The sequence below is a fragment of the Tiliqua scincoides genome, chromosome 13 (genome assembly GCF_035046505.1).
Source record: "Tiliqua scincoides isolate rTilSci1 chromosome 13, rTilSci1.hap2, whole genome shotgun sequence".
Taxonomy (NCBI): domain Eukaryota; kingdom Metazoa; phylum Chordata; class Lepidosauria; order Squamata; family Scincidae; genus Tiliqua; species Tiliqua scincoides.
In genome coordinates this window covers 16,946,635-16,972,116 of record NC_089833.1, presented here as the reverse complement: position 1 = coordinate 16,972,116, position 25,482 = coordinate 16,946,635, and the positions used below count along the sequence as shown (strand labels likewise).

At 47.4% G+C, this 25,482-nt stretch overlaps 1 protein-coding gene across 1 annotated transcript; it reads left to right on the top strand.

The window, feature by feature from the left end:
* Positions 1-18,212: 18,212 nt before the first annotated feature.
* On the top strand, positions 18,213-24,322 carry FOXL3 (forkhead box L3). The gene is made up of 3 exons (XM_066609474.1): positions 18,213-18,319; positions 21,689-21,857; positions 23,852-24,322. The coding sequence occupies exons 1-3, from the start codon at positions 18,213-18,215 to the stop codon at positions 24,320-24,322; spliced, it is 747 nt and encodes a 248-aa protein (XP_066465571.1).
* Positions 24,323-25,482: the final 1,160 nt, after the last annotated feature.

Below are 25,482 nucleotides of genomic sequence, written 5' to 3'. Positions count from 1 at the left end.
CTCAATACCTTTTCTGATGATCCCAAGCATAGAATTGGCCTTCTTCACTGCCGCCGCACATTGGGTCGACACTTTCATCGACCTGTCCACCACCACCCCAAGATCTCTCCTGATCTGTCACAGAGAGCTCAGAACCCATCAGCCTATATCTAAAGTTTTGATTTTTTTACCCAATGTGCATGACTTTACACCCAGCTGCAGAATTGGCTTGAGATGGGTGCAAAGGCATGCTCTGATGTCATCATCATCTAGGGCTCCTCATTACACATTTCCACACCTCTACAGGGAAAACACAAGATGTGGCCTTCTTCTTCCTCAGGGGAGTGATACAGAATGCTTGCCAATTGCTTTCTGAGTGCAGAAAGCAAGGTACATGCGCTATCTCAATGGGATCCTTGCAGCAGCTCTGTGAGAGCAGTACAGATTCTTATCCCCATATCACAGCTGGGGAAGACTGAGGCTTGGAGAAAGTGACCTGCTGGGGACCTGGAGCAATGCCCTTAACTGGGTTCCCCCCAGAACAGTGGCCCCAGACATACCTCCAGTTTCCTAACTGTGATGGGCAATGACAGTGGCCAGTGGCAATATTCCTCCGAACCTCCCCAGAGACAACTGGGAGGAATCTTTGGCAGGGACAGCCCCTCCCTTGCTGCTGGAAAATACATCGCATAGAGACGCCTGCGTTGGCTCAGTCATGTCGTGAGAATGGATGATGGCCGGATCCCAAAGGATCTCCTCTATGGAGAACTCGTGCAAGGAAAGTGCCCTACAGGTAGACCACAGCTGCGATACAAGGACATCTGCAAGAGGGGTCTGAAGGCCTTAGGAGTGGACCTCAACAGGTGGGAAACCCTGGCCTCTGAGCGGCCCGCTTGGAGGCAGGCTGTGCAGCATGGCCTTTCACTTGGCCAACAGTCTGAGGCTAAGAGGCAAAGAAGGAAGGCCCATAGCCAGGGAGACAGACCAGGGACAGACTGCACTTGCTCCCGGTGTGGAAGGGATTGTCACTCCCGAATCGGCCTTTTCAGCCACACTAGATGCTATTCCAGAACCACCTTTCAGAGCGCGATACCAGAGTCTTCCAAGACTGAAGGCTGCCAACAACAAGAGACCTTGTAATCATGGAGAGGCTTCTAGGGGCTGCTCCAATTTGTAGACAAGAATATCAAGCCATTGGTTCACCTGGTCAACAACAATGGGCTCTTCTGGTTTCAGGCAAGAGTCTTCCCCAGCCCAATCTAGAGTTGATCTCAGGGATGGAAAGGTGGTCCTTTCCTGTGCAACAGCAGATAGTTCTACCACAGACCTCTGTTCATGCATCTGAACATTTGCACACTGCATGTTCCACACATGTACAAGCAAACAACACAGCCTATAACAGGTATTCAAATAGCAGTCAAACCAATAAGTTCCCTGCTGTATCAGGTCAAGGGTCCGTCAGCTTCCTGGATCTCAAAGTGGACCACCAGGTGCTTCAGAAAGCATCCTGTTGCTACTCCCATACACTTAGCATTCTGAGGTAGCCTACCTCTAGACCCAGGAGGTTGCAAACATATCCATTCTGACGGGTTTGTAACCTTGCTGGACTTTTCCTCCATCCATCTGTCCAATCCCCTTTTAAAGGCATCTAGGCCAGGTGCCATCACCACGTCCTACGGCATTGAGTTCCACAGATTAATTACATGCTGTGTAAAGGAGTATTTTCTTCAGTGTATTCTGACTAATGCTGTCCAGAGCTCAGGATGGTTCATGACTTCTGTTTGTAACAATCTAGATTAGGGCACAAAGGAAGTTTCTCCATTGCAACAGTGAGGGATGAATTGTAGAACACTCTGGACTGCCAAAGGATGGTTTTTAGTGATGTACCAATCACTGCTGACTAGATAGAAGTGTATGAGAAACAGACCCCCTGAGTGCTCCCATTTTAAAAGATACTAAACATCATAACATTCTCTCCACTTCTAGTCGCCTGTATAATCTTTGAGCGTTGCAACATAAGTGGTGTTTTAGCGCCTCCTAGCAATCAATATTATTTTTTTTCATCCCAAATGTTCAGGGTGAGATGAATGTTAGCAAAAACAGCTCACAGGAGGCCAGGTAGGGTGAGGTGCTAGAAAGGTTCTTTAACAAGCAACTGCAGAAACAAAATAAATGATCACAGGGGAAAGGGGAAGCTCAGATTCTCCTGCACAGAAATGGCTCACTAACACTTTCTAGAGCAGCCACTGTGGGTTGTGACCCAATTTTTGGTGGGTCGCGAAACTGACAAGGCAGATGAGGCAATGTGCATCAAGGGTTAGACAAGCGGAGCCCTGCTGCCCAATCACCATTATAGCCATACCCCTTGGCATTTATGCAGCAAGAAGCAGCCTTCTGGGCCCGTAAAATGTTTGGGAACCACTGGTCTAGAGAGCATGTCCAGTAAAAAAAATGAACAGTTCCCAGTTCTAGACAAAAGAGTTTGAGGCCCTTAAGTTGACTGACCAGGCATCTATTAGGACAGTGATTTTGCACAGAAAGCCTGGGAAGATGTCATGAATCCTTGAACATTGTAGCCGGGTGAAGAGACCAGGGGTGCATGCCCTTCAGTCATGCCCCCCGAGCTTAGGACTGGGCTGCTAAGCATGTTGGGTGCCCAGCCACCCTAATCCTGGGGAGATTCTCTCCTTTATTGATTTGTCTGTGCAGTTGAACACTGTAAACAGGATGAGCAGAGCTTTTCCACACATCAATTTCCACACATCAAATAAGACACTGTAAAAATTAACAAATCAGTGAAGAGCTCTACCCAGTCATATCATTTTCAGGTTTTGCAAACTGTATTCTTATCACATTGCGCCATCTAGAGGAGAACCAGAGAACATTCCCGGCTGGCTGGATCTACGTCTTTAGAGACGGGCAGGTCACAGGTCTGCGCACTGGTTCGGTTTATTTGGAAGGAGCAATGATTGTCCCTGCATTCGGGGGTGGCTCTGCCGGTGGGGTTGCAGGTTAGGAGCCCCTGCCCAGATTTGTGCCAAGGCAACCTGTAAAGAAGCAAGAGCTCTCACTGAGTAGCCCACTGCTTGACCAGTCAAGGCAGGGGGGTTGCTGACTGAGGATTATGAGACATAGTGGCGATGATGCTTCATCTTCTCAACCCAATGCCATGTCCCAGCTCCTAGATATCCTGCACTCCCAGCACTGCTTATGGGAACGGAGCATCCAAAAATGGTTCGAGAACACCAAAGAAATGCCCCCATTGCCTCTCAGTAAGCCTCCCCATTGGACTTGGAGTCTTGGCTGACTGACTGAGTGGCAAGGATGGACAGCTGCAGAGGCCAACCATGCTTTTCTGCTAGTGCCATTGTACATACCCTGTTGCTGCCACACTATCACCCTGGAAGCCAAGCAGGCTCCCCCAGGACCCAGTCCTTGCAAGGGCCCCCAAAGCTGGAGTCAGCAAAGGGGCTTCATTTATCTCAGTGTTTCCCAACCTGGGGGTCATGACCCCCCCAGGGCAGTGGGAAACAATAGCTTCCCCTTTAAGGGGAGTGGCAACCAGGCGGTGACGGAAGGACTGTGGAGACGGCACTTCCACGCTTGCACCACTGTCAGCTAAGTAAAAAAAGGTGGGTTTTGGACTAGAAAAGGTGCAGAAGAGAGAAACCAAAATGATGACTGGGCTGGGGCACCTCCCTTGTAAGGAAAGGCTACAGCATCTGGGACTCTTCAGTCTAGAAAAAAGGCACCTGAGGGGGGACATGACTGAGACATACAAAATCATGCAGAAGATGGATAGAGTGGACAGAGGGGTATTCTTTTCCCTCTCACCCAACACCAGAGCCAGGGGACGTTCACTCAAACTGAGTGGCAGGAGACTTAGAACAGACCAAAGAAAATATTTCTTTACCCAGTATGTTATTTGTCTGTGGAACTCCTTGCCACAAGATGTGCCACAAGAAATTGGGAATGGTAGCGTGATGGGATGTGATAGACGGTTTGACACAGTGAGAGGATGCGGGGACAAAGGAGCTAATAAGCAGCCCATCCTGGGGCATTTCATGTACAAATGCTTTTATGCGAATGCCCGAAGTCTCCGAGCAAAGGTGGGAGAATTGGAATGTCTGGTGACAAAGGAAAACATTGACATAGTGGGCATAATGGAAACCTGGTGGAATGCGGAGAATCAGTGGGATACCGCAATCCCGGACTATAAACTCTACAGGAGGGACAGGCAGGGGCGTGTTGGAGGTGGGGTGGCCGTTTATGTTAAGGAAGGGATAGAATCCAGCAAAGTAGAGATGGAAGGTGGGTCCGACTCCACCGTAGAATCTCTGTGGGTTAAATTACCAGGCCTGAGGAGTGATGTAATACTGGGGGTGTACTATTGTCCTCCAGACCAGAAACCAGAAGGGGACCTTGAAATGAGGAAACAGATCAAGGAGGTGACAAGGAGGAACAGGGTTGTAATCATGGGGGACTTCAATTATCCTCATATTGACTGGGTGAATTTGTGTTCTGGTCACGAAAAGGAGACCGGATTCCTTGACGTGCTAAATGACTGTGGCTTAGAGCAGCTAGTCACGGAGCCCACCAGAGGACAGGTGACTCTGGATTTAGTATTGTGCGGTACACAGGACCTGGTTAGAGATGTAAATGTTACTGAGCCATTGGAGAACAGTGATCATGCTGCGATCCGTTTTGACGTGCACGTTGGGGAAAGAATACCAGGCAAATCTCTAACAAAAACCCTTGACTTCCGACGGGCCGACTTCCCTCAAATGAGGAGGCTGGTTAGAAGGAGGTTGAAAGGGAGGGTAAAAAGAGTCCAATCTCTCCAGAGTGCATGGAGGCTGCTTAAAACAACAGTAATAGAGGCCCAGCAGAGGTGTATACCGCAAAGAAAGAAGGGTTCCACTAAATCCAGGAGAGTGCCCGCATGGCTAACCAGCCAAGTTAGAGAGGCTGTGAAGGGCAAGGAAGCTTCCTTCCGTAAATGGAAGTCTTGCCCTAATGAGGAGAATAAAAAGGAACATAAACTGTGGCAAAAGAAATGTAAGAAGGTGATACGGGAGGCCAAGCGAGACTATGAGGAACACATGGCCAGCAACATTAAGGAGAATAATAAAAGCTTCTTCAAGTACATTAGAAGCCGGAAACCTGTCAGAGAAGCGGTTGGCCCTCTGGATGGTGAGGGAGGGAAAGGGGAGATAAAAGGAGACTTAGAGATGGCAGAGAAATTAAATGAGTTCTTTGCATCTGTCTTCACGGCAGAAGACCTCAAGCAGATACCGCTGCCTGAACGGCCCCTCCTGACCGAGGAGTTAAGTCAGATAGAGGTTAAAAGAGAAGATGTTTCAGACCTCATTGATAAATTAAAGATCAATAAGTCACTGGGCCTTGATGGCATCCACCCAAGAGTTATTAAGGAATTAAAGAATGACGTTGCTGATCTCTTGACTAAGATATGCAACTTGTCCCTCAAAATGGCCACAGTGCCAGAAGATTGGAGGATAGCAAATGTCACGCCTATCTTTAAAAAGGGAAAGGGGGGGACCCGGGAAACTATAGGCCGGTCAGCCTAACATCCATACCGGGTAAGATGGTGGAATGCCTCATCAAAGATAGGATCTCAAAACACATAGACAAACAGGCCTTGCTGAGGGAGAATCAGCATGGCTTCTGTAAGGGTAAGTCTTGCCTCACGAACCTTATAGAATTCTTTGAAAAGGTCAACAGGCATGTGGATGTGGGAGAACCCATGGACATTATATATCTGGACTTTCAGAAGGCATTTGACATGGCTTCCTCACCAAAGGCTCCCTCACCAAAGGCTACTAAAAAAACTCCACAGTCAGGGAATTAGAGGACAGGTCCTCTCATGGATTGAGAACTGGTTGAAGACCAGGGAACAGAGAGTGGGTGTCAATGGGCAATTTTCACAATGGAGAGAGGTGAAAAGCGGTGTGCCCCAAGGATCTGTTCTGGGACCGGTGCTTTTCAACCTCTTCATAAATGACCTGGAGACAGGGGTGAGCAGTGAGGTGGCTAAGTTTGCAGACAACACCAAACTTTTCCGAGTGGTGAAGACCAGAAGTGATTGTGAGGAGCTCCAGAAGGATCTCTTCAGACTGACAGAACGGGCAGCAAAATGGCAGATGCGCTTCAATGTCAGTAAGTATAAGGTCATGCACATTGGGGCAAAAAATCAAAACTACATATAGGTGGATGGGTTCTGAGTTGTCTATGACAGATCAGGAGAGAGATCTTGGGGTGGTGGTGGACAGGTCGATGAAAGTGTCGACTCAATGTGCAGTGGCAGTGAAGAAGGCCAATTCTATGCTTGGGATCATTAGAAAAGGTATTGAGAACAAAACAGCTAATATTATAATGCCGTTGTACAAATCAATGGTAAGGCCACACCTGGAGTATTGTGTCCAGTTCTGGTCGCTGCATCTCAAAAAAGACATAGTGGAAATGGAAAAGGTGCAAAAGAGAGCGACTAAGATGATTACTGGGCTGGGGCACCTTCCTTATGAGGAAAGGCTACGGCGTTTGGGCCTCTTCAGCCTAGAAAAGAGGCCCCTGAGGGGGGACATGATTGAGACATACAAAATTATGCACGGGAAGGACAGGGTGGATAGAGAGATGCTCTTTACACTCTCACATAACACCAGAACCAGGGGACATCCACTCAAATTGAGTGTTGGGAGAGTTAGAACAGACAAGAGAAAATATTTATTTACTCAGCGTGTGGTTGGTCTGTGGAACTCCTTGCCACAGGATGTGGTGATGGCGTCTGGCCTGGACACCTTTAAAAGGGGATTGGACAAGTTTCTGGAGGAAAAATCCATTACGGGTTACAAGCCATGATGTGTATGCGCAACCTCCTGATTTTAGAAATGGGCTATGTCAGAATGCCAGATGCAAGGGAGGGCACCAGGATGAGGTCTCTTGTTATCTGGTGTGCTCCCTGGGGCATTTGGTGGGCCGCTGTGAGATACAGGAAGCTGGACTAGATGGGCCGATGGCCTGATCCAGTGGGGCTGTTCTTATGTTCTTATGCTAATGGCATCTGACTTAGATGCATTTAAAAGGGGATTGGACAGATTGTTGGAGGAAAGATGGGAAATGGGCTAGCTCAGAATGTCAGCTGCAAGGGAGGCACCAGGATGCAGGGATTTTGTTGTCCTGTGTGCTCACTGAGGCATGTGGTAGTCCACTGTGAGATCCAGGAAAAGCTGGACTAGATGAAGCTCTGGCCTGAACCAGTGGGGCTCTTCTTATATTCTTATGCTCTTATGACTTACCCATCTGCAGATGGATAAGTCCAAAAGTACCCCTTTTGGTACTTAGGCGGTGTTGGCACAACCCCCAAGTCACCACTCTCATGACAGCACTGCAAAAACTAGCTGGGTGGGGCAATGGTCCATCACCACACCCACAGCCACACCCACATCAGAGGGGTGACGTACCGGCCTCCCGTACTGGTTGACACAAACCCAGGACACCACCGTACTTGGGGCTTTATCAGTGTCATGTTACCTTGCAAATAAAACGTTGGACCCAGTCTCACTCACTCACACATGTATGTGTGTGCGCTTCCCCATACCTGCCTTAAAATAGAAGTACATTTCTTTAACCACAGCAGCTTGCTTGCTCTTATGGAGACTTTGCATGGATAAGGCAATGTGTAACTCTCTCTCTCTCTCTCTCTCTCTCTCTCTCTCTCTCTCTCTCGCCTCCTTTGAGTTCTAAGCATTTGAGGAGGAGATATGGTTCATTTCCTGATTAACTGGGCAGTTCCTTGGCTCCTTGGCTCCTCTGCAGCTAACTGGGAGGTACATAATTGGTGGCAGACAAAAGTTCTTCAACATGGGGTGGGAGAGACCTCTGTGTAGGGCACGGCCTACCTTCCTGCATAACTGGTGGTCCTGGAGGCATCCGGCTGGCCCCTGTTGGAAGTGCAATGCTGGGAGCAGCTGTATATTTGGTCTGACCCCATTTCGCCAGGCTGAAAGAAACACATTTGGCTTCCCTTGCAAATTCTCCAATGTTCTGCTTCAGAGCAACCCAGAACTATGCTTCAAATATCCCTTTTTTTTTTCAGAATTTCGATATCAAACTTACAGCCCAGTCCAATCCTTTCCTCCCCTGCTGGCCCAGCCACACCAAAAATGGGTGAATTTCTGCATTTTGCTCTAGCAGCCCAGAATGGCTCCGAAGGGGAGGTGGAGGGGCTGCTTAGACAGTGTGGTGGCACCTGAAAAACTTAGTGCTTTGCACCCCCTCTAGCTATGCTACTGACCACTGTACCCCCCCCCTTTCATGGGCCCTACAGAAGATGCTGGTCTGGTGCGGATCCCAGATGAGTCTCTGTGTGCTGTGACCTTGGTTCCCTGGGATTAACATTATCCATGAATTTCTGTATCTGCAGGGAGTCATGGAACCAATCCCCCTGTGGATACCAAAGGCCCACTGTAAAGAAGTATTTTCAACCAATAAATCATTCTTTTTTGAGCCTACATGTTGAACTAATCTCTCCCCCCCCCCCCCATTTTGCCCCTTTTGGGTCCTCTCCCCTCCAATATATAATTTTTCTTGTCTGGCACCTCCACTGGCTTCAACTTCAGAATTAATATTTTAAAAAGTGTGATTATGTTTGAGTTTGGAAAGTTTTTGCAGTGACGTAATGGAAATGGGCAAGATCCCTTGAGGAGGAAGGGGGTGGTGTCAACAGTGGCCCCCTCGCTCTGGCAGGCAAGCATGGGGTTAACACCAGGGCCTTAGATTGCAATGAGCGTGCTGCACAACTGCAGACACTTGGAGACAAAAAGGTCTTAAAGGGTTAAAAGCAGCACCTGATGAAGGGAGAGTTTTTTTGGGTGGGTAGTAGGAGGAGGAAAGTTTGAAGGAAGGAAGGAAGGAAACTGAACTGATGGTTTAATGGACTGAGGAACTAATGGCTGATGGACTGCTGGAACTACTGATGGACTAACTGACTAAAGAACAGATGGGTGAATGGATTTTAGAGGCATTGGAGATTGGTGTGTGGCTGCCACGCCCAAGTCCTGCTACAGACCAAGGTGTTGCTGTAGTGGCTGAAGAAGTTGCTCCAGGAGAGGGGAGGAAGGAGAACCTCTGAGGGTGGAACAGGTGAGCTACCCTGGTGAACTAGGGCCATTGCTGGGGAACAGAGGGGAGCTAAATAGCTTAAAGTGGGCATAGGTTCTCTACGCAGTGCTTGGCCTGGGAATTTGGCAACTCACAGAAAACAAATGCAAGTAAAACTGGGGAAGATCCTCACTCTCACTACAAGTGACAATATATAGGCAGAGATTGTGAGCTCCAGCCTATGCATGTCTACTCAGAAGTAAGTCCCATTATAGTCCATGAGGCTGACTGCCTGCGTATTTGTGGATAGTTTTGGAGCCTATTTCATGTTGCACGTACTGCAAATACTTCTTTGACTTCTCGAACCATGTTGCAGGAGGAGCTTTTACTGGGCCGACGTGAGGCACCAAGTGTGGTGAAGGAGATCTGTATGTGAGGAAGGGTTGTGACTTCATTTACTTTTTTCATTTTGCTTGGAAGAGCTATCAAAGCCAGTGCAATGTTCGCAGGAGGGTTATCTGCCACAAGTCACTTTGATATGATAGATGGCGAGATACTTGAAGGATGATGAATTGGCAACAGCAAGTGGGGACTCTAATTTAGGAGGCAGGGAGCTGGTTGGCCAGAGAGCGCGAGAATGAGAGAGAGTGAGTAGGGAAAGGCTGCCTGGCACTGAAAAAAAATGCAGTCTAGCATCTCTGACATTCACGCCACCAAGACTCTCTTCTGGTAGCCAATTTTGTGCTCTTGCTGTCACAGTTATCCAAGCTTCCCTGGATCAAAACAACACTCGTTGCAGCAAACCTTTTTTGTTGTGTTTACAGCATAAGAACACAAGAACAGCCCCACTGGATCAGGCCAGAGGCCCATCTAGTCCAGCTTCCTGTATCTCACAGCGGCCCACCAAATGCCCCAGGGAGCACACCAGATAACAAGAGACCTGCATCCTGGTGCCCTCCCTAGCATCCGGCATTCTGATGTACCCCATTTCTAAAATCAGGAGGTTGCGCATACACATCATGGCTTGTAACCCGTAATGGATTTTTCCTCCAGAAACTTGTCCAATCCCCTTTTAAAGGCATCTAGGCTAGACGCCATCACCACATCCTGTGGCAAGGAGTTCCACAGACCAACCACACGCTGAGTAAATAAATATTTTCTCTTGTCTGTTCTAACTCTCCCAACACTCAATTTTAGTGGGTGTCCCCTGGTTCTGTTGTTATGTGAGAGTGTAAAGAGCATCTCTCTATCCACTCTGTCCATCCACCGCATAATTTTGTATGTCTCAATCATGTCCCCCCTCAGGCATCTCTTTTCTAGGCTGAAGAGGCCCAAACGCCGTAGCCTTTCCTCATAAGGAAGGTGCCCCAGCACCTTTAGATATAGGCTGATGGGTTCTGAGCTGATGGGTTCTGAGCAGTCCAAAGGAAGGGTGACTTGCACAGAATGGTGAGGGTGAAATTTCTTTGGCTCAGTTTTGCAGCTGCTTAATATCAATGGACTTTCTTGGAGCAGATCCAGGAAAAATAAAATTCTTCCACAGAGGGTTTCAGGCAGGAACCTCTCCTGGTCCAATCTAGATATTCCAAGAATTAGACCTGGGATTTTCAAAATGCAAACTGGATGTTCTCCCACTGAGTTGAATCCCTTCCTCTTCCATTTGTGGCTTGTTTTTAAGGTTGATGTACAGCCAGTTCTCTTCACATGCAAATTCGCTACCTGGCGGGAGCATTGCCACCTACTGCGTGTTTCTCATGCTCTTGCTTATCCACAATCTGAATGTCTCTACTGCCTTCTGAAGGCCACTGCAGGCTTCTGGAATATGGCAGAGACGTTCAAAATGGTGCCCACGACCGCTGCAAGGCCAAAATGGCACCCATGACCAGAGCAGAGCTTCTGAAGTTTTCCTCACTCATGTTGGCATCCTTCAGTCTCGGAAGACTCTGGTATCACGCTCTGAATGGTGGTTCTGGAACAGAGTGTCCTCTCCAGTGCGCGAAGCCTGGGTAAAGTAGGTATGGAGGATAGGCTGTTACCCATGCAGCAAATCCCCCCTCTCCACGTCACTGAAATGGTCCAATGGAAAGGCAGAAGCCAATACGGTTGGTTCCAGCGACGTCGCAAGAGTTGCCAGAACGTGACTGTGTTCAGCCATGAACTGCCTCAGGGACTCCGGCTCCGGTTTTTGCCTCAAGGTTGACTCCTGAAGCCTTTTCCACAACTGGACGTAGCCACAAGGCAGTGGAGGTTTGGGATCCGAGTTTTCCTTCTCTCAGATGAGCTGCCTTCCCAGGCTGACGAGTCCCATCTACCCGGTGGCTGTTTAGTCGCCTCTTACGACAAGTACAGCCAAACGGAGGGCCTGTTCTTATCCCCACGCCCCCAGGGGTAAGTTTTCCACAGGCATTTCAAAGGGCTGCATGGTGGTTGCAGTCACCATTGTGGGTGTCTCTGCTGCCTTCTGAAGGTCTCTCCTGCCTTCCTGCTGCTTTTGATCTATGCTGGAGTTGCGGGTCTCTGCTTCAGGTCAGCTGTCCTCTCCTAAACTTAACCCATTGGATCCCACTGGATCAATGGTTCACTTCCCATAATTTTGGTATCCTCTAATTTTGGTTTTACAGGGTTCTAGCTCTCGCAGATACCCAGAAAACCAATTGCTCCCAATTGGACCCTGTGCCTAAGGGCTCTCTGCACTGGCTAATCTAGTCTTGCATGCAATTTTATATTAAAATGTGCAGAGATCTCAAACAAGCACTTTTCAAGTGCACATTTTGAATCCTTTCCATTCTACCATAGAGTCTATAATTTTCTTTCTCTGATTCTACTGACCTTCTCAGATTCTACAGGCCTCTGAGAAGCTACAGACCTTGACTGTGAACCTGGGGCCCTGCAAAAAGCGTTTCCAACGTGGCCCCACAGCTCCTCAAACCAGCCCTGTGCATTCATCCCCACTGATGGTGTTTCAGTGATCTGACTCATTATAAGGTGGCTTTTGATGTGTTCCAAATGACTGGAAAGAAGGTTCAACTACTGGCTGTTTGTATCGAAAGACACATTGCACTCCATCTAGCAAGCAAGCTACAGTGGGGGTCTCCTTTTGTAGCTGCCATTTCTTTTTTTTTGTTCCCCTCAGCAGTTTAATTAAAAGTGACTCTTAATTGTGCAATGCCATTTTTGCCACAAATGGGGGGGCAGTTCACATCTGGAACAAGTTCATTGACCGCATTGGGTGTTTCAAGTCAGAGGAGACTGTAAACATTGGTGTTTATCCAAACTGATCTTTAAATAGCTAGACGTTGCTACGAGATGAGAGAAGACCAATACAAGAACTCAGAGAGGCCACCTTTGAAGTGTCTTGAAAAGTGCAAGAGGAGAACATAAGAAGAGCCCCACTGGATCAGGGCAAAGGTCCATCCCGCTCAGCTTCCTGCATCTCACAGTGGACCTTCAATTGCCTCAGAGAACATACAGGACAAGAGACCTGCATCCTGATGCCCTCCCTTGCATGTGGAATTCTGAGGTAGCCTACCTCTAAAATCAGGAGGTTGTATGTCCTCATCGTGGCGTGTAACCTGTGATGGACTTTTCTTCTTGAAATCTGTCCAATTCCTATCAAAGGCATCTAAGCCAGACCACTTTTTTGCCAAATTCCTGTTCCAAATTTTGTATAGAGAACTTATATAATTATAAGTACAATAGTTATTGAAAATAGTTATTGAAAATAATGCCCATCAACTATTTGTGTAAGCCAGGGGTGCCCAAACCCTGGCCCTGGGGCCACATGCGGCCCTCGAGGCCTCTCAATGCTGCCCTCAGGGAGCCCCCAGTCTCCAATGAGCCTCTGGCCCTCCGGAGGTTTGTTGGAGCCCGCACAGGCCCGACGCAACTGCTCTCAGCTTGAGGGAGACTGTTTGACCTCTCGCGTGAGCTGTGGGATGAGGGCTTCCTCCACTGCTTGCTGTTTCACATCTGTGATGCAGTAGCGGCAGCAAAGGAAAGGCCAGCCTTGCTTTGTGCAAGGCCTTCTATAGGCCTTGAGCTATTGCAAGACCTTCATTCATTCATATAAGTTCATCTTTAATATATTCATTTATGTAAACTTATGTAAATTTATTCAAATTTTAAATGTAAATTAATTCTTTTTTTCCCCTGGCCCCTGACACAGTGTCAGAGAGATGATGTGGCCCTCCTGCCAAAAACTTTGGACACCCCTGGTGTAAGCCATTAGTGTGGGCAAATGCATGACAATTCCAGCTTCTTCATGCTAACTCCCGAGGGGAGAGGGGATGAAGAAGCTGAATTGCATCACCTCCTCCAAGATGGAGAGCCTCTGAAATAGATTTTGCAATCCAAGCTTGAGGGATTACCCAACCAACAGCCCCAAACCAGACAGCTCTTGAGATCAGTTCTGGTCCCCCCATGACTTTTGCTTTCCTCAGGGTGCACACCGAATCCTGATTCCTACTCCTACTTTTTAAAACTACTCTTTCTAGGGGACCCTTCTCGGGTAAGGACAAATTTTTGTTAAGATTGCTGAAATGTGAGAGCCGGGGTGGGGTAGCGCTTTGGGAGTTGGATGTAGACGTGAAGGATTCAGGTTTTAATCCCCTCCCCAGCTATGAATCTTCCTGGATGACCTTGGACCAGTCACACTCTCTCAACCTACCTCATAAGGTTGCTGTGAGCACAAAAGGTGGGGAGGAATCCTGTATATCACCCTAAACTTCTTGGAGAAGGGGGTGGGTATAAAAATGTGAAAAATAAATAAATGTCTTGGGTGATATTTTTCATGTTCCTAGCAAGTAAGCTTCATTCTTACGCATTAAATGTTTGTAATCCTTGCCTCGTTTAAAACACCCCTCTCACTCTGCAATCAGTATAGATCTCTCATCACATCTGTTCTTAGCCCTTGGGTAGGATAGAAAAGTCAGCAAATATATAATTTTTCCCTTCCTTTTATTAACAATTATGGGATAGTTTGCAGAAACAGAAACAGAAAAGTTATCCAGTGGTAACCTTCTGGATGGGCTCAACCACAGGTATAACATGCATTTAATCTGTGGCATTATGATGAAACATTCTGAATCTTTTATTTATATAAAGGTTTAATTTTGATTGGGGTTTGTGGGGTTTTTTTGGGGGGGGAAGTTTGCATGAAGAACAAATCTTGCATGACATCTTAATCACTTGCTTAATCTCTCAAATCAAATAGTTTACAGCTTCAAATTCTGGAAATATACACCATAAGAAAGAACAAACAAAAAAAAACAGCACAATAAAATGGTTGTTTTATGCCAAAGCATTACAGTTGCTGGTGTCTAATTATGATTGTCCTGCAGATGCAACGGTGAAACCATTGATGAGCTGACTTTTCCACAATAATTGTGACACCTGCCAATTTGCCGTTGTAAAGAAGCCGGAGTGTCTTCGCCATCCTTTTTGCGGTCTTTTTGGAGGATTTATACCCAGGCCATAAATATTCAGCCAGGGATGAAATGTTGCACAGAAGGCTTTAAAATGCTGCCTTTAAAACAAACAAATAATAATAATTAAAAAAAACAGTTCCTGCCATTTGGATTTCAAAGCCTATCATGGACTGGAGTCAGTGGCTGTGTTGATTGGCTCCTTTAAGGAAACGGAAAGAGGTTACTTTGTTTGTTTAGTCCAGGTGATCTGGGGTTGTTGTCAATTTTGTTATTGTGGGAAAAAAAACATAAGAACATAAGAACAGCCCCACTGGATCAGGCCATAGGCCCATCTAGTCCAGCTTCCTGCATCTCACAGCGGCCCACCAAATGCCCCGGGGAGCACACCAGATAACAAGAGACCTCATCCTGGTGCCCTCCCTTGCATCTGGCATTCTGACATAGCCCATTTCTAAAATCAGGAGTTTGCGCATACACATCATGTCTTGTACCCCATAATGGATTTTTCCTCCAGAAACTTGTCCAATCCCCTTTTAAAGGCGTCTAGGCTAGACGCCATCACCACATCCTGTGGCAAGGAGTTCCACAGACCGACCACATGCTGAACACACCACATGGAACATATTCCATGACACCCGGTTAACAATTCATTTAGGACAACTGCAACATGCCCTAACAATACAATGAAGGCAAATAACACAGGTTTTCTGATTCCATCAAGTCAGTCCAGAAATCTGATGCTGGTTTCTTGTCTGCTCCTGCATCCTATAGAACAGTGGTTCCCAACCTGTGGGCCGGGATCCACTGGCGGGTCACGGCCTGATTTTTTGGTGGGTTGCCAAAGGGGATGGAAAGGTCAGATAATCTCCTCAAGACCCTGAGGCTATTTAAAAATCAAATATGGGAGCTGCTTTTTACCCTGTAAATAGCTTAGCTCCTGCAGTTTGAAAGATAGCTGCTAACTGCCCTGCAAAGAGTTGAGCTCCTGCAGTTTTCAAGCATGTATATATGGAGAGATAAATACAGAGAGATAAAGTTGGAGGGTCTTTTTCTGGTTATTATTACTAGATAGATTTTTTTTTTTTTAAGACTCCAGTTTTAAATACAGTTTAAAAAAGTGGGTCCTAGTGATAAAAGATTTGGGAACCACCGCTATAGAAGTTTCTTATCCTTAGTTTTTAAAGCCTTCCCCCATCCAGTACTAGGGTGTTTGCGTCCTGGACAGTTGTGTCTTGGTCCAAAGGGTAGAGGTGTGATTTTTTTTGGTGATGGCGAAATAAAAACACATAAGACCACTTTCTGCACTTCTCAATTTGCTTAAAAAAAAAAAAAAGCAAAAAACGTGAACTGTGGGGAAAAAATGGGGGTGCATGGGTAATGACTGTGGCTACATCTGCTGACACGATACCACATATGTCACCTACGTGGTGCACTTTTAAGGTGATTATAATGTATAGTTATAATTTATAAAAATGCACCCTTGGAATAAAAACATATAGCACCGCGAAATCTGTGGGGAAAATAAAAACATTTAAGAGCACCTCTGCCAATGCGACCCAATCATTGGCATCCTTGGACATTGCCATCTGGGTTTCCCCACCACCCTGCATCCCAATATAACAGGGCAACGAACAAACTACAACTGGGCAGGGCCTATGAGATGAATATGCAGGGGTAAATTGTATCCAGGCCCAGGGTCAAAAAGGGGGCCAGAAGCCAAATGAGGGGGCCCAAAAATTTCCTGGGAGTCTTACCAGGGCTCTTGAGAGGGGGAGCAGGAGGTACATAGTGCCTAGGCGTGGGGTCAAAAAGGGGGACTGGGAGCCAAAGCAGGAGGGTGCCAGAAATGTCCTGGGATCTCAGAAAAAGTTTGCGTATATTGTGTGAAGACTGGCATGCACTTTTGGCGTAAGCCTACGTAGTTTTATATATGGTAATTTGTAGAAATTGTGATCCAGTGGAGAAGGGTAGGGGTCCCAAAGAACTTAGTACCCGCTGATAAAATTCCTCTCAGAGGCCCCTCCCTGCCTGTGTTCCACCCTCCCCCTCTCCTGCAGTCTTCTCTACTCTGATGGGTGGCCAGAGAGCCAACTACACAGGAGGGAAGGCTCCAACCTCCAAGGAGACTTGGCTTGGCAGCAGAGCCCCAGCATGAGCTTTTTGCATGCTCCAAAAAGACCTCCCTTTCGCCATGAGCCTCTAAAACTGGTGTTTCTGGCCTCCCAGTCTTGAAGTAACTGGTACTGACATAATCACCAGTCGCTTCTGGTGGTATTTGCAGTAGGCGGACCATGCAAAGTGGTACAGCAGGGATGGAGGTTGAGAAATGCCGGTGTGCATAGTTCCTTCCCTCATTCTGTCCTCACAACAACCCTGTGAGGTAGGTGAGGCTGAGAGAGAGAGAGAGAGAGAGACTAGCACAAGGTCACCCAGGCAGCTTCAGGCCTGAGCAGAGATTTGAACCTGAGTCTTCTGGGTCAAAGTCCTGCTTCCGAACCCTGACACCATCCTGGCTCTCGTCTCACATGCGGTGATCTCTACACTTTCCCCAACCAAATGCCAAACTCTTTTCTGAAAGGGAAAAAAGTTGAACCCCACCCATTTGTTTCTTGTTCCTCCTCCTCCTCCTCCTCCCAGAGCTACATCTTTGGGAAACGGCTGCCTTCAAATGGTGTAATTATTGTGTGGTACACACCTCTGTGGGTAACCCCCCTCCTTTCCCATAATGGGCCCGTTGACTGATCTACTGGTGCTTTACATCATTTGTTGGAAACCACTCCAAAGCAATGGAGAAAGGTGTGCAGGGGGGGTTAGGGGGAGGGACGACGACCAACCGCGACTATCAAATTGTTACAGGATTGGATGCCAATGTGCAGGAGTTCTCCGTCTAATTCATCCGTTAGATCAAAGCCCACACAAGCAGCCCTTCTTGCCTGCAGCTATTTTCCTTTGCCTTCCCTGCCTGACAGTAGTCCCTCGAAATTGTTCTGTTCTGCTGTCTCTGAATGCGGGTTTTTCCTCCAGTCACGGAAAAATAATTTACGTCCATTATAGAGGAAAACAAATCCAGGAGGGTTCGTGCGCTTGGTGATCTCAAAGGGGTTTGTTGACTGTGCGCAGTTGCGCTGAATTTTCAAGAATATAATAAGTGAATGGCATGAACCGTCCCCTGCCTCCTTAGTCCTCAATTGAGGAGGAGGAGGAACAACCCTGGTCTTCCAAGTTGCATCTGCAAGAAAGTACTCGGAGCAGGGAGTGATTCCCCCCACGCTGTTCGCAGTTGTCACATTGTGGATGTCTAGGGCAATGCTTGGAGAGGCTCCTGCCTGTTGGAGACCACCCAGCGAGCTCGGCCAGCTTGCTACCGGCTGTACACAGTCAAGTTCAAAGGTTCAGCAGGGACCTTTGCCACATTCTCATCAGTGAGTCGGTGTCTTTTTCCCCCGCAGCCGAATGGAAAGGAACAGCCCGCCGAGAAGACTCTGAGAGAGACTTGTGTTGGGAAGGACTTCAGGATCACAGGAAGGATCACCAGTGTGTGTGTGTGTGTAAGAGAGAGGGAGGGGGGCTGAGGAAAAGGAGGGAGGGTGGAAGCGAAAAGAAAGGAGGGAGGAAGAGTGTAAATCATTAGCAAATGTCACTCCTGCTCACTCTCTTCCACTTCACAGGAGCTGAACGAGGATCATGAAAATGTTTGATAACACCCAGTACCCCTATAACTGCTTCAATTATGATGGCGATGACTACCCAACCTGCAGCTCCGATGAAGAGAAAAAGATCACACGGCCGGCATATAGGTAAGTGAAACTTTTCCAAGTCCACTTTCTCATTGCATTGTCAATTGCTCGGACACTATTCTATGGCTTTTTCCTTCCTTCCTTCCTTCCTTCCTTCCTTCCTTCCTTCCTCCCTCCCTTGGCAATCGCCAACAATAGATGCCTCTTGCCAGGTGTGGATAGAAAAGATACGCGAGCGCACTGATTTTCAAGAAAACAATATTTCCAATGGTTTGGGAACAATTGGAAATATCTTTTTTTAATGGGCGTAGAGGATTAAATTGCAAGAAGATAGATTATTATAGATTTCATTTGGCCACTAGTATTCCTAGGTTGGCTGTAAACTAATCAGATTACAACACAGGGTTGTGTGGAGGATATGCAAAAAATTACAGAGTCTATAAAGTCTATATGCTGGAATGGCATTGATGGTATAGCAATCACCTGCTATTTCTCCATCCTGATCAGTCCTTCTCCTTCTCTATAGTATCCTAATAGTGGTGTCTTAAATTCGTGGTGTCTTAAAGCTCCTTAAATTAGTTTCAATTGCATGGTACAGGATCTCTTTATATATATATAAAGTCTATATGCTGGAATGGCATTGATGGTAAAGCAATCACCCGCTATTTCTCCATCCTGAAGTTCAGATCAGTCCTTCTCCCTTTCTATAGTATCCTAATAGTGGTGTCTTAAATAGTGGTGTCTTAAAGCTCCTTAAATTAGTTTCAATTGCATGGTACAGGATCTCCATGCTTTTGGCTGTCAACCAATCGCAATCATTTTTCGTTGATTGATCAACTCCCTAGAATCCAATCCATTGATCCACTAACTGGCAAAATCTCCATCGGACCAAACCTCAGTTCATTTTTTAGCACCTAGAAGAAGAAGTTCAGTGTTTCCTCACAATTTACTCAGCAAGGACTTTGTAGTCATCATGAGAGGGAATAATCAACCATCGATCTTGTCTTTTTCATTCCCTATTTCATCAAAACACCTAAAGAAGTGTACCTTTAACTTTTCATCCCACTGACTGTGATGAATCTATTGGAGCTTGAATTGATTAATCCCCCAGTTCAACTGGTTAGACATTGCAATCCAAGGAGAGCTGTTTGCAGTTCACTGATATTGCAGTTCTATAAACAGTTACTTGTCAATGTCAATTAATGATCCTTACTTCCAAGTAAACATGGATAGCATCAGGCTGCATTTAACTACTCAGCACTCAGATGTGTGGCTGGTGGTCCTCACATGCAAAAGTCATAGCCTACCACAATCTAGAACCACGCACAGGGAAACTTTGCTTTAAAAAAAGTTACAAAATCATGCTCGGGCATGACGTTTAAAATCTTTCATCAGAGTGGAATGGAAAAAGCAGGCTGTTTGGTCTCCCTTGCCAGAATGGCTGCAAATCCAACTACAAATTGAGGAATGCTTAAATAGGGCCCTTTTCTCTGATGACAATCAAGAATTCTCACAACCCAGAGGTAGGCTGAACTGATAGGAGATTATTCAGAACAAATATGAGAAAGGTAGGAGAACGTAGGACACCTATATCCGCGGCAAATCCCAATTTCAGAGCTTTTTTATTAACTTTTAATTTACAAAGAATTATACTCACTTCCATCTTCAAGATGGCCCTGTAGACCCTGTAGAGTGTAGACTGCCAACATTCCTGATTTAATAGACTGAGGAAGTGAAGCTGAGAAACAGTACTGCGGTTATTGTGGTGAATACGGGACTTGGACAGAACTCCCAGGTTCAGTGCCAGTGCTGTAGCTATTAGAGTCTACTGCCCCTGGCTGGAAAGCTTCTTGCACCACTTGGGGATCCAGTCCAGTCCAGTCCAGTCGAGTGTCCAGGACTAATCCTACTTGTGGAACTCAATAGATCAAACACCTGCCTCGGGACACCAAATAGAGTGGGCATCTCAAGGGTGGGATTGCCCCAGTGGAGGATGTAGCGTATGTGTTAAGAACATGATCAGTGACACCATGAGCACACTGGGGGGCCTCATGTAGATTTCTATATCTCAGTTTCATCCTTTCCATCGGTAATGTCAGGATCAACCTCATAGAGATGTTGTGTGGATTACAAAAGTAAAGTACAGGGTGGCCTCACAGGTGAGGCCAGGTGAAACATGGACAGGGGCTCAGGTCTGTGCAAGGGACCACACCCAGATCTGCTCAGGCACTGAGGGTCTGCTGAGGGAGCTGCTCTGCATCCCAGCCCAGATGGGCAAGAACCACCCTTCCCTGCTGCCACTATGACCGCAGGAGGCAACATGAATGAGAGCTTGCACCCATCTTTTGCCCAGTTCCTGGGCACCGGAGGGTGGAGGGTGGGGACTGGCACACTCAATGGGGGACCATGCAATTGGGGGTCCTTGCAGGGCTGTTGTCACAGGGTCCTTCAAAGGCTGAAGTCACCACTGTCAAGGTTTGGATTGGACAAGTTTCTGGAGGAAAAATCCATTGTGGGTTACAAGCCATGATGTGAACGTGTAACCTCCTGATTTTAGAAATGGGCTATGTATCAGAATGCCAGATGCAAGGGAGGGTACCAGGATGCAGGTCTTGTAGGCTCCCTGGGGCATTTGGTGGGCCACTCTGAGATACAGGAAGCTGGACTAGATGGGCCTGCGGCCTGATCCAGTGGGGCTGTTCTTATGTTCTTAACTACAATTCCCAGGAAGCCTTGCAGGTCTCTTGTTATCTGGTGTGCTCCCTGGGGCCTTTGGTGGGCCGCTGTGAGATACAGGAAGCTGGACTAGATGGGCCTGCGGCCTGATCCAGCGGGGCTGATCTTATATTCTTATAAGGTTCAAGACATACTTGGAAACATGAGAAAGCATTACATAAATATGATGCGCTATTGTTTCTAAATTCTTTCTGGGGATTCTGGATAGACCCTGTATACACCCATTTCTTTATGGTCTCTGCCGATCTCAGAATGGTCATTATTATTAAAATATTATTATTATGATCCATATGTATAGCCTGCCAGATGTTGGTGGCTGGATTTGGTCTGTTAAATACTGGGTCCTTCCCAAGAACCTAAGAGAGTCACATCATCATCATCATCATCATCATCATCATCATCATCATCATCCAAACAATATGAAATACAGTCAACAGTGGACAAACTATTGTTGACTGGCATTGAGTCATTGATACAAGTCTCAATCTGATAAGTATCAACTAGATTGACGTATCAGCTAGACATCAGTGGAGTATGTAGGATGTTCCTAAAAGTGCCATTTTTGCCGATCTGATGGTGTTATTTCCATAAACTGCAGTTGTTTAAAATAACTCACAAAACTTTTAGAAATTATTCCGAGTGCCCCAATGACAGTGGGGACCACTTGGGTGTGTTTTGTCCATTGCCTTGCAGCTATATTGCTTTAATCGCAATGGCCATTCAGCAGAGTCCTTCCAACAAAGTCACTCTCTCCGGCATCTACGACTTCATCATGAAGAAATTCCCGTACTACCGCACCAACCAGCGGGCTTGGCAAAACTCCATTCGGCACAACCTATCGCTCAACAGCTGCTTCGTCAAGGTGAGGTCCCAGATCACAGCGTTGTCGGCTGTGCTGCTCCCAGTGCATTGAGAGCATCCAGAGAAAAAGGGGGTATGCATTGCTGTTATGGGCGGGGAGGGGTCCATCGTTCTGCGGGAGAGCAACTACCATGCAAGAGGGCCCAAGTTTGAACCCCAGCAGGATTCAGGAAAGGTCCCTGTCTGAAACCCTGGAGCAATAAGATTGGGCCGTTACTCTCAAGCAAGTGCGCCTAGGAGTTCAGCCAAAGCCTTTTTGTATTATGAAGTCCTGTCAATTAAGAGTCTGTTACCACCTTTACGGTTCGTTTTTGGGAGCCGTGTTGTCCTGGTCTCTTTCACGCTCCGACAGATTTTGTAAAACTCAAAACATTCATCCTGAGAGGCCCGTTGCAAAGTGAGGCCTCCCCGGCTGTAGCTCATGCATAAATCCAGCCCTACCAAGAATGAATCCAACGGTCCTCCTGTGGTTTCGAGTTGCGCAGGAAAGATCAGTAATGGTGGGCAGGCAATCTGTCCAGGACGTTTGTCCATCAATACCGACCTTCTCATTGAGAAAACCCAATGCACTTCTGGGAAACCCCCAGGTTCCCCGGAGCACATTTTGGAAACCACTGTCCAAAGTTGGGGGGAAAAGGAGGAGGAAAGGGGGATAATCACATGGAAACCATTTCAAATATCTCTTCATCTCCTCTGCTTCTGGGAAAGGTTAAAAAAAAGAGGAGTGGGAAGAGAGGGAGGAGATATTCTCATCTGATGTTATGTTAGTACGTAGCAAATTGGAGGGGCTATTTATCTACCATTTCTATAATTAGAGAGCCTGGGCTTCAGCGGCTTGTCATATATGTTTACACCAGTCTTGCGCTTAAATGAACACAGATGTTGAAACGGCAGCATTCACAACACTCCCCTGCACAGGCACGCACCAGTCTCAGAGTCCAGGCTCCCTTCTCGCCAGGGCTCAGCCCCTTGGAATGCTATGTGTCGGCCCTGGGATGATGTAATAATCAAGACCAGGGTGCGCCTGCACATAGACAGAGTGCATTTCCTTGACCGCTGAGTCGCTCCAGCTTGCCACCCTGACAAGATAACAGCCATCTAGGATTAGGGGCGGTGAGAATTAGTAGTGAAAGAGCTCTGTTTCCAGCAAAGGTTTGATGGACCCTTCTATAGTTTAGCGGTGAGTCACGGAAAGAATGAACGCAGGGTGGTATACATGGATCCTCCCCTCCTTTTGTCCTCACAAGGATGCTATGAGGTCAGTGAGGCCGAGAGTGACTGGCCCAAACTCACCCAGGAAGCTTCGTGGCTGAACAGGGATTTGAACCTGAATCTTCCAGGTCTGTCCAACTCCCAAACCATGACACCATCCTGGCTCCATCCTTTATCGATCGTGTTATCTCATCCTTCTTCCCAGGTGCTCAGGGAAGCCTGCCTTGTTCTCCCTTCTGATATCACAACCACTCTGCAAATTAGGCTAGGCTGAGAGGTAGTGACTGGGTCACCCACCCAGTGAGAGTTATGACCAGGTCAGGCTTCTGAAGGTTCATCTGGCTGATCCATGAAGCCCTCTACCTTTCTCATGGGCCCCACCTCTTCCATAGACACCAATGGAGCATCTCACTTGGTTAGGTGCCTTGCTGCAGGATTGTCTTCTAGATAGAATTGTCCCAGAGCTGGTGGTAGTTGGAAGAAGTGGTTGCATAAGACTTGGGGGTGATCTTCGTCTCCCTCCTGGCCTCCTATATTGCTCCTGGTGGTGGTAACCAACCAACCAGGGACACCGGGGCTGGGAGGAAAGAATGTGCCCTGAGTAGTCTGGCAATGGAGATGTGCACATATGAAGCATGTGCACAAAGGTGCTCTTCTGTGGCACCTCCCAGAGCCCAGCTCAAGCTGGCCCCACCCTTGTTCATTGCCAAATGAGGGATTGAACTGTCTCGCCATTGAATGACAATTGTTGAGTCACTGATATGAATCAATTCACCCATGCAGGTTCCCCGAACAGAAGGCCATGACAAAGGCAAGGGCAACTACTGGAGTTTCGCTTCGGGATGCGAGTCCATGCTAGATCTGTTTGAAAACGGGAATTACCGGAGGCGGCGGCGGAGGAGGAATGTGAAACGGGAAGCCGGAGAAAAAAGGCCAAGCGGGGAGCGAGACTGCCTGCCCGTATTGTCCCCCGTGGATTCCAGCTTCTCCAGCCTCTCCCCTCCGAGTGAAAGACTGGAATCCCAGTCCAAACCATTGGAGCCTGGTGAACTTTTTCCAAACACGGCCGCCAGCCGAGAGAGTCTAAACAGCTCTTCGGAAGGAAAATCTGACTCTGAAATTAAATTCAGCATTGATTACATTCTCTCCTCCCCAGACCCTCTGCCTGTGCTGAGGTCTCCGTACCACATGCCGGAGAGCAAAGGCCACCTCTTGGATTCTCAGCAGATTAACCTGCAGTTTTGGACCATGTGAAGCGGGTTTGCAGCAGAGGGCGAAGCGAGAAGGACGCGGCTCTTGCTTCCCTCCCAGGGGACGCCTCGCAGCAACGAGCTGCAGGAAGAGCAACTTCATGACACTCACAACATCTCAAGGACTTGATTGCGCTGCAGTCGTGGTGTGATCCGCTTATGGACTCACAAAAGGATTTGCTCTGTTCAATTATTTGTGGAAGTTTAACATTTTGCTGTTCACGCTTCCCAGCTTTTAGGGGTGTGAATCAGTCTATCTTGGAGGGGGGGGGAGAGCCAGGTTGGACGTTAGCCAAGGGTCCATGCCTATCAGGGGGGTGGCCTGTTTGGTGCAATCCCAGAATTCTTCAGTGCCAGGGGCTATGATCCCCAAGGGAGTGCCATGAGAGCCAAACGCAGGATTTTGTGCCAGGAACCCAGCCATCCAGTGCTGGCACTACGAACCATCATGCGGTCCTTTGTCTGGGGATGGCCAGACAAGGTGGATGGGGCCAGCACCCCAAAGACATGCTGTCCACCCTCCCCCAACCCCGCATGCCAACCGTAGTTTAATTGAGGTGTGCTAAAAGCCTGGCTGCTATTTCACTTGTAAGATGCTGATTTTGGTTTCTTTGGGACTTCTACATCACAAGCTTAAACACATCTAAAAACCACTTCTCCCCAGGGAGAATTCTGGGAACTGTAGTTCTGTGAGTGGCTTTAGATCACAAGGAATTCTCTGCCTTCGCACCAAACTACAGCTCTGAGGATATCTCATGCCCAGGCATGACCTCCTTCCTGTGGTCTGTTGGCTCACACTAGAATTGCAAGAGAATTGCAAGTATTTTAATTTATTTAAAATGGGGGGGGGGAAGGTTCTAGCCCTCATGATTTCAGTCTTTTTCTGCTATGGCTTTGGCTGTGAAATCGGGAGCCAATTTTACCTGTACTTCACCGGGAAACGTGGCTAGTGGTTTCTCTTGAGTCATCCAGTATTCCTTCTTGTTAGTGATGGTTCCAGCCACTTTCCTTAAATGTTTTCAGATACAAATCTTGGCTAGATCATGAACTCCAACCCACTCAAGGCATTTCCAGTGGTCAGACTCAGCAAAAGACAATAGTGGCAGACAAACTTAGACTTCACTAAGTTATTCCGCAATGTGACAGTATGTAAATACTGTCCAT

What these genes read in the sequence shown, in the direction of transcription:
- FOXL3 (XM_066609474.1), top strand. Translation starts at nt 18,213, where the DNA reads ATGTTTGATAACACCCAGTACCCCTATAACTGCTTCAATTATGATGGC. An exon ending in ATCACACGGCCGGCATATAG is followed by an intron (nt 18,320 to 21,688) that starts GTAAGTGAAACT and finishes ATTGCCTTGCAG; the next exon opens with CTATATTGCTTTAATCGCAA. An exon ending in TCAACAGCTGCTTCGTCAAG is followed by an intron (nt 21,858 to 23,851) that starts GTGAGGTCCCAG and finishes TCACCCATGCAG; the next exon opens with GTTCCCCGAACAGAAGGCCA.